General features: G+C 41.8%; 1 protein-coding gene across 3 annotated transcripts in view; it reads right to left on the reverse strand.

The window, feature by feature from the left end:
* Positions 1–11,577: 11,577 nt before the first annotated feature.
* The window catches only part of STIM2 (stromal interaction molecule 2), a 153,243-nt gene continuing 148,517 nt past the window's right edge, over positions 11,578–16,303 (reverse strand). For 2 of the 3 annotated variants that reach the window (XM_059673830.1, XM_059673837.1), the window contains one exon: positions 11,578–13,015. In XM_059673830.1, coding sequence (XP_059529813.1) covers positions 12,538–13,015 — 478 coding nt within the window. In that variant the 3' untranslated portion in view covers positions 11,578–12,537. The remainder of the gene's footprint in view (positions 13,016–16,303) is intronic. The other variant, XM_059673847.1, reaches the window with a different exon arrangement.

The following is a 16,303-nucleotide window of genomic DNA, read 5'->3' on the forward strand; positions in this document are numbered from 1 at the left end:
ACACTTTAACAGTTAATAGTCTAATTGATGTTTCTTTCTTTTCAGATTTAACCCATTGGAATTAATAATTATTCAAAGTGTGTATATATTTTTGAGGACACCGTACCTATATGGTGATTTTATATGTATACTAGAGGCCCAGTGCACAAAATTCATGCACTGGCATGGTCCCTAGTGGCTGGGGGTGGTCATCCAGGGCCTCCCTCACTTCCCCCAGCCAGCCTCACCCCCTCCTCGAACTCCCAGAAGAACTCCCAGTCAAGGGGACAATTTGCATACTATGCTTTTATTATATAGGGTAACATCATTGACTACCTTCCTAGATTCAAATGAAAGCCATGGGAAAGGGATTATTAAAGATACAGTGAAGAGAAGAAGCCTGACAGGGCCCCAGCACTGTGGCAGGTGCTTCATATACATCATCTCATTAAATAAAGGGTGTCCCAAAATTCACGCAAGAAGTGTGGCACACACACACTCTTTTGCTATTGCCTGAGCAGCCGCATTTTCGAAGATTGGTCCGATGATGCCTCCTGTGGGAAACTGTTTATTGCCCTCACTATCTGATAAGCGTAGACAGAGACACCCCCCCCCCCCCCCCCCCGCCCAAGGCTGGGTGCCTTTGAAGCCCTAGCAAAGGTCAGAGCTAGGCGCCACCTCTGTTTGTCCAGACAGTAGTAGCTGAAACTACTCCCCCATTTATTATTATGTAAATCCTTGCTGATGGGCTAGTCTGCTTGTTACTAGGGGGTCACCTGCCTAAGGGCTATGCTATGGGTGCATCCCAGATCAATAAAAGCTTGGTGAGGCCTGAGCACGGAGTAGTCCTTTGGGACTTGCCACCTGGTCCCCCAATATTGCAAAATTATCTCATGTCTTTTTCTCTCATTTGCTGTGCGGCTCCTCTTTCAGATACCAAACCCTACTCCACGCAGAACATGGAAGGAAACACTCGACACCTCCAGCCCAAAATCCGCACCAAACAGTGACACGTTGTGGATGCATTTGTTTCTCAATAATCACTCATGGATTTTCTGAACCCCAAATGTGACAATTTTATCGATTAACCAAGCCATCAAGATGAAAATGAGCCTCATCGAAATTCAGCCACATTTATGCAAAACGGTCATGGGAAATTTCAACAAAAGAGTGTGTATGTGCCAGCAAAGCTGTAGAGGCCATTTACCTGATATGCTATTCCATACATAACCCTATACTGTATACTTTATGAATCAATAAAAAATTTACAATTTTTAATTATAAACCTGTGTTTTCTATCAAAATTACTTCTTGCGTGAATTTTGGGACACCCTTTATGATGATAACGAGGCGGTATTAACATCCCAACTTAGATGAGCAAACAGGCTCTGAGAGGATAAATGGTTTGCCCTGGATCACAGGTAGGAAATGTCAGGGCCAGGGCTCATCTTCAGAGCCAGCAAGACTCCAAAGTTCATTTTGATTGTAGTCCCCCAAAGAATAAGACAATAAGGAAACAGGATTCAGAAGAGGGAGACAGGTGGGAAAAGGCATGGAACAATTTCTCAAGATGTACGTTCCGGCTACCTCGTTTTTCCCAAGGGGGAGGAAGCACCCAGTACCCCTAGCGTGGCCCTTTTACGGGAAGCACACTATATGTACGTATCCATGTCCACAAGAATAAATTAAGATAAAAATATTGAGATTCCATAAAACAAACGTACAATGGAAATAAACAAGAACCCAGGGTGCTGTGCCTGTGGTTCTGATCGCTCAGCCCCGGATGCTCCTGCCCAGGTATTTGCATGGCTCTGCCCCTCACGCCTTCATGTCAGTACTGAGATGCCATCGGCTTCACACTGGTCTTCCCTGAGCATCCAACTGAAAATTGCAGCCCACCACCTCAGCCACCACTGGGCACTTCCTGCTCCCTTCAACTAACATATTACACACTTCATCTGTTCATTGTATCCCCTACGAGAATGGAAACAGCATACGGGTGAGGCCTTTGTTTTGAAAACTGCGGTATTCCCAGCATCATGAATGGTTCCTGGCACATGGAAGCAACTCAAATAGTTTAAAATTTATCTCAGGGTCAAGCAAGTGCACCTCCTACACACACACACACACACACACACACCCCTCCCCTAGAGAACAGAGTTCCCAGGTAAAGCTAGACATGAGCATTGCCTATGGCAGATGTTTCTAATTCTTTACTCAGAACCCACCCCCTTCTTTCCTATCAGTAGAGTCGTGTTTGAGGGCAGCAGCATTCCCAAAAATAAACAAACAAGTAAATGCTGAAGCATTCATTTCCCAGCCTCTCTAGCTGAGGATGGTTGCATGGTGTCGTTCTGGCTGATGAGCTGGAAAAGGAGGCTGCAGTGGTGCCCACTGGCACACACCGTTTTGCTTCTGCCCCTCTTCCTGCATGCGAGTGTGATGCCAGAAGTAGCACAGTTATCTCAGGCCATCTGGCAACTCAGGACGGACAGTGGAGAGTGCAGGAGCCTGGTCTCTATGGCCCTCAGAGCCCTGGACTGCCTTCCCGGGACACCCAGTCACATGAGGAAAAATAACTCATTTTTCTGAGCCACGGCTTAGTTGTGCTCTCTGTGACTTGGCAGCTAAATGCAAACCCCCGAGGTCAAAACTGCGCCTCCCACTTCCCTCCAAATCCAGGCCTTACAGTCCACTTGTGGGAAAGGTGGGTGTGCTTGGCACCCACCAGCCACCTGAATGGGAGATGGTGTTTTGTTTAACAACCCATTCATCATGACAGGACAAGTAACCGAGAACAAGAGGGAAGGGCCCTCTGCTTTCCCTGGGCGGGCCTACAAAACATTGGTTTCTCTCAGATTTCTCTAATCAGGAAAAATAAATCCCAGAGGAAGTAGGAAGAGGAGATGAAATATTTCCCAAATGGAGAGAAGACAGAAGTCCCATGGTTTACAGGCTGGGAATATAATGAACATATAGCCCTGGCTGGTATGGCACAGTTGGTTGGAGCGTTGTTCCCTATGCGAAAAGATTACCGGTTCAGTACCTGGTCCTGCACATGCAAGAGACAACTGATCACTGTTTTCCTCTCCTCTCTCTCTCTCTCTCTCTCCATATCTTATATAATAAAAGCCTAATATGCAAATCAACTGAACAGCAGAACAACCAGTCACTATGATGTGCTCTGACCGCCAGGGGTGGGGGCAGGGCTGGCAAGCGGGCGGCGCCAGGCCGGCCAAGGTAGGTGCCATCAAGGGTCCCCTGATCGCTCTGCCGGTTGCCACACAGATCGTCCCTGATCGCCAGCCAGGCCTAGGGGTCCTACCCATGCACAAATTTAATGAAGGCAGGGTTGAATCATATAAGGCATTTATTGAGAAGGCTAGCCAACCAAGAATGCAGGGCCCTTACAAGCATTCAAATTCTGTCTTACAGCAGGTGCAGGGGACAGGATTTATAAAGGGGAGTGAGGCTGGGGAACAGATGTCACTATTGTCATCAGGCAGTGAGATGATTTTGATGAGATAATGTTGATGAGATGTTTTAACTCCTGGTGGTTCGGTCTGACCAAGCTTATCCTTTCTGCTTGCTGGATTCACAGCTGAATCACCTCCTTAATCACTTTGCACAGTCCTTGAAAAGAAAACTTAAGAAAAATTTAACCCATCCTATGTAATAAAAGCCTAATATGCTAAGTGTCCCACCATTCATTTGACTGTTCAACCAGTCGCTATGACACGCACTGACCACCAGGGATAGGTTAGCTTGCTGCTGGGGTCCAGCCGATCAGGACTTGGCGAGACAGGCTGGACACACCCTGGATCCCTCCCGAGGTCTCTTCCCAGCCGGCTGGCCCTGATCGGGCTCGACTAGGACTGGGTGAGACGCCCTGATTGGGACTGGGCAAGACGGCCCCAATCAGCTCCAATTGCCCTGATTGGGACTGGGTGAGACAGACTGGACATGCTCTGGATGAATCTGTGCACTGGGCCTCTAGTTCATATATAAGAAACTTAACCCCCTATTCACATAAGTATATGTGTTGTAAGATTTAAAATAATATGATTATTTTTCAGATTAATTCAGGTGCTCTATCTATCAGTTTATAGGTTCCCCCTATCATAATCAGTAAACATATCCTCTGGTGAGGATTATAAATAAATGAATGAATGAAATAAAATGCAGATATAGTAAGTGTTCCCTGATATAATCAGGATCATCTTAGGGAGATTTTTTTTTGGCATTTTAAAAAAATCTTTATTGTTGAAAGTATTACATAGGTCCTTTTTCCCCCCATTAACCTCTTCCAACTGACTCCTGTCCTTGCTCCCCCTCCTCCCACAGACCCTCACCACCCTATTGTCTGTGTCCACAGGTTATGCATATATGTATACAAGTTCATTGGTTCATCTCTTCCCCCCCCCACCCCCCAGGGAGATTTTTGAAAAATGTAGATTCTGAGTCCCTAACCTAGAAGTAAACAAATAGAAACTCTTAAGTCAGGTCACCTAAATGTCAATTTGGAGAAAGTTCTCCTAGTGCCGTGGTCGGCAAACAGCGGCTCGTGAGCCACATGCGGCTCTTTGGCCCCTTGAGTGTGGGTCTTCCATAAAATACCACGTGCGGGTGCGCACGTACAGTGCGATTGAAACTTCGTGGCCCATGTGCAGAAGTTGGTATTTTGTGGAAAAGCCGGTATTTTGTGGACGAGCCACGCTCAAGGGGCCAAAGAGCCACATGTGGCTCGCGAGCCGCGGTTTGCCGAGCAGCAGTTTGCCGGCCCCTGCCCTAGTGCAACTGACTCACATTCTGGTGAGAACCACTGCTGCTCTGGTGGCCTCACAGTGTAAAACCACAGGTTGAAGTGAAGTTCTAACCCACAATGTGATTGTATTTGGAGATAGGGCCTGCAAGGTGGTAATTCAATGAGATCACAAAGTCTCTCTGCACATGCACACACACCCCCATACATGCACACACACATGCTCCATGTGAAGACACAGCCAGAAGGCAGGAAGAAGACACCAGCACCGGACTATTCTGTCACCTGACCTCAATTTCCAGCCTCCGAACCTGGGAGGTAAGTTTTTGTTGTTGAAGCCAGGCAGGTATTTGAGCCCCAGCTGACGAACACAGAGCCTCTAACTGAAGGTGGAGGCTCTGCTAACTTTACTTCCCACCGCTCCCCACACTCTCTCTAGGGTCCTTACTTGTCCCGTGAAAGACCCTACTGATTCTCAGCTTTATATCTGTCTCCCTCCATTTGGAAAGCAAATTGCTATTTGCTGAGTATCTAATTTTGTGACAGGGGCTAAGGAGGGAATTTAAGGATAGATAAGCCAACATGTTACCCCTCAAGCTGTCTGGAAGCAAGAGATGCAAAATAAATGAGAATCATTTTTCCCATTCTTAACCCTTTTAATGATTTTCCCATTGATCTCAGGATTGAGTCTAAAGTCTTAAATACTGCCTGGCAGGCACTGCACAATCGTGCCCCCTTCTCTTGCCTCTGACTACAATCCAGTCCTCCTAGCCTTCATTCACTTTCCTGAACACACCCGGGTCTTTCCCCCTGCAGTCTTCTCTATACACGCTGTTACCCCTGCCTGGGCCACTCAGAACCCAGGAAACAACCTCCTCGTCTGTTTCCTGCTGATTCTGCAGGGTTATGTGCAAATGTGCTTCCTCAGGAAGGCCCCTCCTGGCCTTCAAGTTAAATAATCACATAGCCCCGTGAACTCTCTCTTCATGGCACTAATAACAGGCACGGCAATTTAATTATTTGCAGAATTGCTCGACAAGGTAGGCCATGTTTATCTTTGTTACTGTTGTATGTTACCACTCAGGACATTATCAGTTCTTGCTATGTGATTATCAAGAGTAAGATCTCATAATACAGAAGTCACATTAATCGCCGGATATGTAGTTCAGCCATTACATGCTGAGCTCAGGAGAGGGGGTGAGCACCAGGCCTGGAGAGGCGGAGTGATGGTGTAGAGACAGACTTCGATAGAGCCATTCCCTTGTTAGGCCCATTCTGACCGCACTCATCACTCAGAGTCCAGCTTTGGGAATATGCTCTGCAAAGAGCACACATTACTCCAGGCCATCTTGATTCCTACCCTGCCTGAATCTCCATACAAGATAATGAAAAGACAGAATACAATGCTCATTGGTACTACATTTGTCACCATCTTGAACTGTTTTCTAACCATTGAACTTGTGAATGCCCTAAACAACCTGAAATTTGAAGGCAACAATAATGTGCTATCCATATATTCCTTCATCAGGCATGTAATGTATTCAGGCCTGGAGTGCCAGTCCTTGGGAGTTCACAGCTAGACAGACACCTGAGCAGTTCAGTTTATTGGGCAAATAAGTAAACAGGTCATTGTAATATGAAGTGACAGGTGTGTAAGACACACAAAGTTCTGGACATTCACAGACATGGTATCGCACCCACTTTGGGGGCATGTATGGAAGTCTTTGTGGACTGGCCAAGCTGAGTTAAAGGGTTTGGGTTAGTGGCCCAAGAACAGAGAGGGCATCCCAGGCAAAAGATGCAGCCAGAACAGTGGAGGTGGGTGGGAGCAGCCTGGCTTGTTCAGGAAACTGCATGAAATTCTGTCGTAGATGGTTGGGTTATGTCCACAATGACAAGCCACGAGGCTGGGGAAGTAAGCAGGGCCCAGAATATTTGTCTTCTGCTAGACACTATGAAGTTTATATTTTACCTACACGGACTGGAAATGTGTAGAAAGATTGAATTGGAGAAAATCCACCATGTGCTAAGAAAGCTCACCAATGAGGATGAAAGAGGGTGAGTCTGGGTTCAATTTGCTTGTTGAAGGTAATACAATGAAAGATGAAGGCGGAGAGGCCAGAGGCATTAGCTCAGATAACCAGGGACTGAATGGACAAGACTTGGTGATCTGACAATAAATGCACCCTTTCCCTGCCTACCTTCCCTCATTTCCCAAGGTCCTATGCCTGGTCCTATTTTCAGGTGTGTTTTCTGATCTTTACTATATGGGTCAAAGGCAACATCTGGCATAGCAGTTACTGCTGCACCCAGGCTTCATTTTATCCACCCTCTTTCTCCCCACTCCCACCCTAACCTTCCTTTTTAAAAAGTTCTTGTGATTGTACTTTTTGGAGACAGATGCACATCCTGAGTGTTAATAGAAAGCTTTCTCAAGAAGAATCCAACTTAAATGGCTGGTATTTCAAAAAGAAAACATAGAAGCCACATTCTTATTCTAGAAACCTTTCCCAGGTCCTGAGTGGGGTGTCCTTCCCTCTCCCCCAGAATTCCTTCAATGACACCACTGCCCAGGAACCTCAGGTCTACATTTCAGCAGTTTGCATTCCCACAAATGGCACATTAGACCACATGACATTCTAGAACTGATGCGTCAATGAAAGACATGGTCCTTAAGAAATAAACACAAGATATTCTTAACAGAACTGCACCACTGCCCTGGCTGCTTCGAAATGAAAATGTGGCAATCAAGCAAGAGGAAGAGCACTTTTGACCCAGATAAGATATCTTCTACAGGGAACTGGAACCTGCAGGGCAAACCAGGAAGAAGGTGGGGAGGGGAAGCAGAGGCGCTGCCCTTGCTCTGGGGGCTGAAGGTCTGAATGGCTGTTACTGCTCTCACAGGTGGAGGTCAACTGCCTGCCTTCCTTGAGCTCACTGCTCTCTCATTTGGGGAGGCTGATGAAGACACTGCGACATATCCAGTAAAAACGAAAACATCAGAATAATGGAGAACCTGGCCGTCAGAACTCTTAACTCATGAAAGGACCCTGGGCATTGTTTAATCCCTGCACCCTGACAAGATCTGGACTGAGGGCTCCCCGTATTGTCCTACATCACACACTGCCAGAGACAAGCCCTCAGGGCTACTGGGAAGACCTGCAGACAGCTTCAGGTCAACCCAACACAGGAGGGAGCTAGTCCTGAACCTTGTCCTGAAGCCCACTTGACCACTATTGATTCAAGACAGGATGAGGCCTACCTGGGTCCATCTGAAAGGACATGTCTCTCAACAGAGACTGTTCTTTTTCAGGGCTGGGGTGTGGGTAGAGAAGTGTTTTATCAGTATTATCGGGGCTTCTGTGGGATTGCTCAAACACTGTGTTTCTCTCTGGTAACAATTTACCTCAAAATGAGCACCCTTGCCGCTATTACAAAGGGTTTTGCTGGAACTCAGGAACTGCAAACTCATTTGTTGCCACTAGACTACTAGATAGTAGAAACCCTAAAACTAACTTGCCTGTGATTATGTCTCAGCCATAGCAAATCTCTCCACACCCTCAGCAAATCAGCACCTTTAAGTTATCCTTAACTTAATAAATATGTTTGAGCTACACAATCCCTCTCCCCATTAGCTCCCATCTCTCCAACATTTGGTTTACATTTCCATCACTGTCCTCATTACAAGGATTTTTGTTTGCTCTGTCTCCCCTATTAGGTATCAAGTTCCCTTAGGGCAGTGATGGTGAACCTATGACACGCGTGTCAGAGGTGACACTCGAACTCATTTTTTTGGTTGATTTTTCTTTGTTAAATGGCATTTAAATATATAAAATAAATACCAAAAATATGTCTTTGTTTTACTATGGTTGCAAATATCAAAAAATTTCTATATGTGACATGGCACCAGTTAAGTTAGGGTTTTTCAAAATGCTGACACACCGAGCTCAAAAGGTTCGCCATCACTGCCTTAGGGCATTAGTCTGTCGCATTGGTCTCTATACCTCCAGAGCTTATGATGATGCTTGACACATAGGAAGCTATTAAATGTTTATTTAATAATTAAGTGGATTCTATCTTGTCTCTTACCTCTACTTTTTTGGGGGAAATCTACTCTCTCATTCAAGACACAAAAACAGGAGGTCAATAAAATTAAAACTTAAATCTAGGTTTTCTTTGCTGAGATTTCCAGATAAAAATGAAAAATTACATGATTTTTAAAAATCACTGTTTTAGTTGGCAAATAAGTAATACAAGAATAGCTACACTTGACTTAAAAAAACAGTAGGACCCCAAGAACTTAATGGGCAAAAGACATGAATAAACAATTCACTGAAATGAAAAACGTATAACATGAAAAACTTTCCAACCATACCAGATATTATTTACCTATTAAATTAGCAAAGTTTTACCCACCGGGTAATTAAGAAATGACAGTGTGAAGCAAAAGGGTGCTCATACATTCAAGTATGAGATGAGATATAAACGTGGCTATGTGAATAAGGAACTTTAACAATAGTTATACTCACGGTATGTATGTGAGACTATGTGTATGTGTGTGTGTACATAGATACATACGTCTAAACCTAAGTTAAAATATCTATGGTTTTCTATTCACTTCTAAATATACATATTCTAAGGACTCAAAATGTTGATTAGAATGTATGTGATATGACATAGAAGTTAACGATGTGATTCTACCACTTACTAGATAGGTAACCTTCAGTAAGCTATTAATTTTCTGGCTCAGTTTCATTAGTAAAATGGTGATTTTAAAAATCAAAGGAAAAAATGTACCTGCCTTACAAGGCTGGTGCAAAGATTAAATGAGAATGTATACTAATGAATTCAGAACAGTGCGTGGCACATGGAGTGCTCAATAAAGGTTTAATACTATTAGTCCACAGACCAAAAATTTGAAAACAGCCTAATGATTAAATAAAAATGATGAGGTTATGGTGAATCCACACAATGGCATATTATAATAATCAAAGTGTTCATTAAAAATTATTAATGATATTGGAGAATGCTTATATTAAATGAAAAAGCATGATATGACATTAAATATATATAGTAGCAATATATAGAAAGTGAACTAGCAGAAAACTAACCAAAATAGTAAAAGCAATTATTTGGGCAAAATTTGATCTGTTTGCTGGTTTTTTGTCTTCATACTTTTAAAATTGATATTTAGAAACATTGATTGGCTGCCTCCTACACGCCCCCCTACCTGGGGATCAAGCCCGAAACCAGGGCATGTGGCCTGACCTGGAATCGAGCCAGCAACCTTTTGGTGCATGGGACAGCACCCAACCAAGCCACACCCACCAGGGCTCTTTTTATATTTTTCTATCATGAATTGTTTCTTATAGTAAGGAAGATACTGCTTTAAAAAATCAGGAAAACACAAAAGTTTTGTAAGGTTAAAGTAAGGCACCAAACGGATCATTTAAAAAATTTTATATTAATGCCTAATTCTTCCTGCGTAAATGGTGTAATACAAAACTTTTTGTGGCTTTCCAAAACAATTATTTTCTATTGAATTTACAAATAGGGAGCTTTGTACTAATGCAAAGTCAATATTACAAGAAACACAAAACAGTAAGTATCCCTCAGTTAAACTTGTTTATGAATGTGAGATTAAGCACAAACAATGCATTCCCTGATGGAGGATGCTACACACTGTACTTAGGCCAGCCTCTCCCACACTCCACCACAGGTCTTAGCGTCCAGGGAGTTCTGGTCCAGAATTCCCTTCTAACCTTAAACAAGCAGCAGCAGGCCTTGCTGGGAGCGCTTAGAGCCATTCCTCCTCCTGGCTTCATTCCATCTCCAGCAGCTCTTACCTTTTCTCTCCAGTAAACTATACAGGTATCTCATCCCTTCTGCAGTTTTCAAAGGGAAGCACTCCTGTCTGGCTATAAGAAGGAGAAAAAGATAAGGTATTCCCTTCACTCTGAAGAAACTCCCAGAATGCTTTTTAATTCTTTGTGCACAACTTTTTCCTTCATTAACAGCCTATGTTCCTCAACTCTTGACCTTTCAGATGATCTTACCTCATAATCAGTCCAAAACACTATGTTTGTTTCAATCAATTTTTGCCCTTACAGTACTATTAATAATATAAATATCCATATATACATGTAAATATAAATATAAATATATATATATATGAATCAATCAAGAACTCGACAGTTTTTAACAACAGTACGAAAAAGAATAAACAATCACACTTTACAGGAGACCTCAGGAAACTGTTAATATTCTTAATAAATTATTTCTTTGGAGCAAATCTCAAACTTCTTGTTTATCAATCAGCATTTTCATCTAAAAAGGACTGGGTTGGACACTGTATTTCAGTCATAATGTTGAAAAACCATTCTAGCTAATATGTGTCAGTTGTTCACCCAAACATCCATCCACATTATATTACCCAGATTGCTTATGATTGAACTTTTAAAAGAAATTTTTTAAGCAGAAACTCCCCAGATGTTAATGTACGCTGTTGCTCTATGGACAATCTTCACAGTAAAAACTACCCTTAAAGTAACCTATCAGTTTAGTGAACCCCAAACTTTACAAATTAATACAACACAATCTAAATGCACCATAGATTTATATTTGTTAATCATGATATCAGAACATTTAAACATTTCAAACTACATAAAAATATGACAAACAATATAAAATAGAAAGAAGTTTGTTGACAACTTACTTGCAAAACATTGCTATTTCTTATTTTGCATTAGCAATAAGATAGCTTACATAGCTCTCCAGGAAACATGTAGTGTTTTTAGTGGAGTGTTATCAACAAAAACCAGCACAGTCCCACACAATAATGTCTCCGATTTATTATCTTTTCCACAGTACAAATTTCTCACAAACCATAAATCCTTTGCGGTTATTCAAAGTCTGTAAACAAATGTCTGAATCCCCACATCCCCCCACCTCAGTTTAAGTTTGTGAATGTTTTAAGTCCTCTGATCAAGTTTGAACTCTTCCGCTTGCATAAGGAATAAAGAGCCTTCTCTCTTTAAATTATGTATATTTTATCATACAGCCTGCAATGCAGTAAATCACAGTGAAAGCCCTGGGAAAAACAAAACAACATGATCTTTACAGCAGGACTCAAAACTTTATAATATTAAATGCATTTATAGAAGCTTCCCATAATAAAAGCATGGGTTTTCATTTCCAGAAATCAAGTCAATTAGAAACCCTAGGTTCTACTTAAAAACCCATTTGATCTAAAAGTGAAAACAGTCCCCTATCCAGTCATTTTATAAACTTTATACAGTTTCACTTGCAGAGATTTCTTTTTTCCAGTCTGGAAAACAGTAGTGCAATTAGTTTTAATTCTTGTAAGTTATTTAGTCCAGGATGTAAATAGCTCTGTGGAAAGATAAGAAGATGCTCTGGTAAACAAGAAATTTTTGCAAGCCCATGCTGGCTCACCAGTCCATTAACGCTCGTAAGTCCACAGTGGCTTACAATCAATGTTGTATATACATCACTAACAAAGCAGAAATAAATAGGCAGAAATGACTGTAAACTGTCTCATCTCTTAATAATTTTTCAGAAATAACTGGCTTGATGAATTGATTATATAGTCATTTAAATAAGCAGACAGTAGACAGTTGCCCTTAAGGACATCCCACTATGGCATCCAGTCTGGAAAGCCCCAATGGAGTTACATTCCTAAAATTAAAACAAACAAAAAAAGAAGGGGGTGGCGGGGGGGCGGAGATAAAAGTTTAAAGATGCCACTTGAATGGAATTCCATCAAGTCAGCCAGTTCACTTGGATTTCTTCTTAAAAAGGCTTTTGAGTTTTGATGGCTTTTTGCTCTTCTCTCCATTATGACAGAGGTCATGTGGGATGCTGCTTATCCTGGCAACATTCGGGGCTTCCTGCACTGGTTTACTGTTGTTGCCACCTGAGGAACAGGATGTGTGGCGAGCTTTAGGCACCGGGATGCCACTAGAAAGCTGGTTCATGCTACATGATTTCTCCAAGATGCCGTTGTACACTTTGCTTGCAGGACTGAAGATCATGCTCTTCGTTTCTGTCAGCCCTACACAATCAGGAGAACCCCGGGAGAGATCTGCAGTTATGGGCGAGTCTCCTCTGGACGAATCCTCTAGAGAAAGCTCATCTTTTGATATCTTTCGAGGAGACAATGTTTGGTACATCTCAAGGCTTGAAGGAGGAGACTGCTTCCTTCCAATGGAAGAATTTAAGGAGTCACATTCTGAAGCTGTGTCTGGTACTTCCCTGTATAAGACAGAGGTAAAGGTAAAATTTTAAATCAATACTGAGTCCCAGCAGACATTCTAACTATAACAACTCCTGTCATTTCAGCTATCAGAATGTAAATGGGGGAGCCTCAGCCATTTGACTCAGTGGATAGAGCGTCGGCCTGGAGACTGAAGGGTCCTGGGTTCGATTCTGGTCAAGGGCACATGCCTCAGTTGTGGGCTCAATCCCCAGTAGGGGGTGTGCAGGAGGCAGCCAGTCAATGATTCTCATCATTGATATTTCAATCTCTCCCTCCCTCTTCCTGTCTCTCTGATAGCAATAAAAATATATTTTTAAAAAATGTAAATGGGGAAATGCTAAAAATTATACACATTTCAACAAAATTTGAAAATTACTAATTTAAATAATATAACTTAAACTTAATGTTTAATTATTAACATAAACTATAATAATGCAATCTACCAATCTAAGAAAAATAACATTATACCGTCTTTGTTAAGAGAAATGAAAATGTTTAAAGTTTACAGACTTTTCTTAACATTTCAACTACTTATGTGCTATTTCAATGAATATTTTTCTTCCTAAATCATATAGTTGACACGATATATTTGAAAAGATTAATCTTAGTCACTGCTTCTCCTTTACTTAATATTTAGTCATTAAGTTGATGAAATATAGCTTCCTGAAGAAGGAAAAAGAAATATACTAAGAAATATATAAATTCTTCCAAGTTTAAAAAATAAAAAGGAAACTGAAGTACATTAGGGTGGGCAAATGAATGGGAGGTGGAAGCCAATGATGCAATCCTATTTGGAAGTGTACATTCAGTAAAATCTCAAAGGTTTATTCCAATGTGATCCTTCCCCGCCCCTCACTTCTCTACAGTGGGAACGAGAAATAAAGAGGAATGGAAAAATAAAGTTCACAACCCTAAAGCCAACATATAGTAAGTGCTATCAGCCATTACTTCACATTATACCTGGAATCCCACCTCTTACTCCCCACTGCTGCCGTCCCGCTTCCTGAACCACCATGGAGTCATCTTAATCACTGCAATAGCTTCCTAACTAATTAAGCTCTCCCTGATTCCGTTCTGTTCCTCACTCTGAGTTACTTCTCCACACAGCCTTTTAGGTGGTTTTTTTAAAGACTCAACCAGACCCATCATTCCCGTGCTCAGGATTGTCCAATGCTTCCTCTCATACTCAGGCTAAAACCCAAAGTTCTTGTCCAAGTCACAAAGGCCTGTCTGAGCATGCCCACGGCAGTCTCTGAGGCTGCACACGCTCCCATTCTGCCTCATTCCACCACAGCCTCTCCTTGGCCCTCCCACAGGCCAATCTTTGGTTCCCCAAGGGCATTAGCACTATCTGGTTCCTCAGCCTCCCATTCTCTTCCCCTCCAACTCTACATGGCTTCCCCTTCTCCATGCCATTCAGGTTGTGATACCACCCGTAGCCACTCTTATCTAAAACAGCATTCTTTTTCCTTCTGTCTGTCTCTGTTTAGCATCCCAGGACTTATCACTGCCTAAAGTGATATTTTACATTAACATATTCTTAGTCAGTTTCCCCAGGAGAAAGGAAACTTAATGAGGACAAGAAGTCTTATTAACTTCTGTATTCTCTGCACTGGAATAGTGGCAAGATTACAGTGGCTATTCAATAGCATGTAATGGATGGATGGGAGGGACGGAGGGAGGATCCTGAAGAATAGGGATCATGTCTTATTCTAGTTTTTGTACATACCATGCCTGACATATTGTTCACTCTATGAAAAATGATTAAGAAATTTCAAAGTACAGTCAAGGTAAACATAGCAGGCAAAAGAAATGAGGTGGGAGAAGGAAGAGAGCCGAAGACAGAACAGAAATGCAAGAACACATATTTTCATCATCTACCAGTTAGAACTAGGATAGGACCTTGTCTCACTTGTCTAGGCAGCTCAAGTTATTAGCAAGTGCATGGCACACAGCAGACTAAACTCATATTTATAAAATGAATAGAACTGAATGAGCTCTCACCTTGGATGACCTATGATTACTGTATTTATGCTGATGTGCATTTTATTACTTTGATATGCATATGAACATATCTATGTTAATGCCATATTTTAAATACATTAGCTTTCTGAATGTTTTTAGTCATTTCTATATACTTTACTCACACATGTGTGTGAAGATTGTCTTTATTGCACTACAAGCTCTCAGAAGGTACAAGATCCCATGGGCAAAAAAAAGACTTAAAAATGCTTCCAGATAATGCAGTTCCATGTACTGCATAACTTTCCAATGCTTTTACAATCTGATAATGGGCAGTGCCAACAGAGGAGAGGAAGTCAGGAAAAAATGACTCAAAAATCTATCTTTGGTGGGGACTTTTCTGCTAGGTTTCTTTTGGAGATGTCATTAATCGAACAGCATATATGATTGTTCTTGAAGCTACTCAGCTGCTTTAGTTACTATTTTATTAATTTACTTTCTATTTTGCTACATGGTTTGGCTACTCTGTGAATTTCTAAGGTAGGTTAAAAATCTTTCAAAAACTAGTCCCAAAGGTCTAAATTAGGGATGGGGAACCTTTGTTCTGCCAAGGGCCATTTGGGTATTTATACCATCATTTGTGGGCCATACAAAATTACCAACTTAAAAATTAGCTGGCTAAATTTGGTCAGACATTTAATTAACACCCCTAATGCCTTGGCAGGATCAGAGCAAATGATTTCTTGAGCCTTATGGCCTGCGGGCTGGATGTGCCCCACCCCCGGACTAAGTCATGTGTGAGAAGAGCACTGATCCACGTTAGGAACACTGCCCTGGTCCTGCCATTAGTCAGCTGTTCAATCTTGGGCAAGTCATTTAATTTAAACAGGATTCAATTTTCCTGAACACCTAAGAGAATTTGATTACTCTCTAACAATACTTCCATTTCTAACATTCTAATTCCAAAATAAATAATCTAAAGTGTTGCACCTTCTGCTAACTATTCAGATCTGGAGAGTAGGTATAGTATACCTTAAAATCTCCCATTTTTTGTAGAGCACATTCTTTGGAAATGTGGAATTTAATTATGTGTACCATTTATATTATTTTTCTATTTCTTTTTCCCCCTCCAGTTGAATTCATGTAAGTTTACTGCATGTGTAACAAGACAACTCAAGGTGAAGTTTAAATGAGTGCATATGTGCATAATGCATCGGACATAAAAGATCAGTAAATAATAAATGTTATTATTTTGTAAGGGTTCTGGTGGCACAACTCGGAAGAGACTGAAAATAGAGAGGAGGAAAAGTTTTCTGACTCTA

This window comes from Myotis daubentonii, chromosome 1, assembly GCF_963259705.1.
Source record: "Myotis daubentonii chromosome 1, mMyoDau2.1, whole genome shotgun sequence".
NCBI lineage: Eukaryota > Metazoa > Chordata > Mammalia > Chiroptera > Vespertilionidae > Myotis > Myotis daubentonii.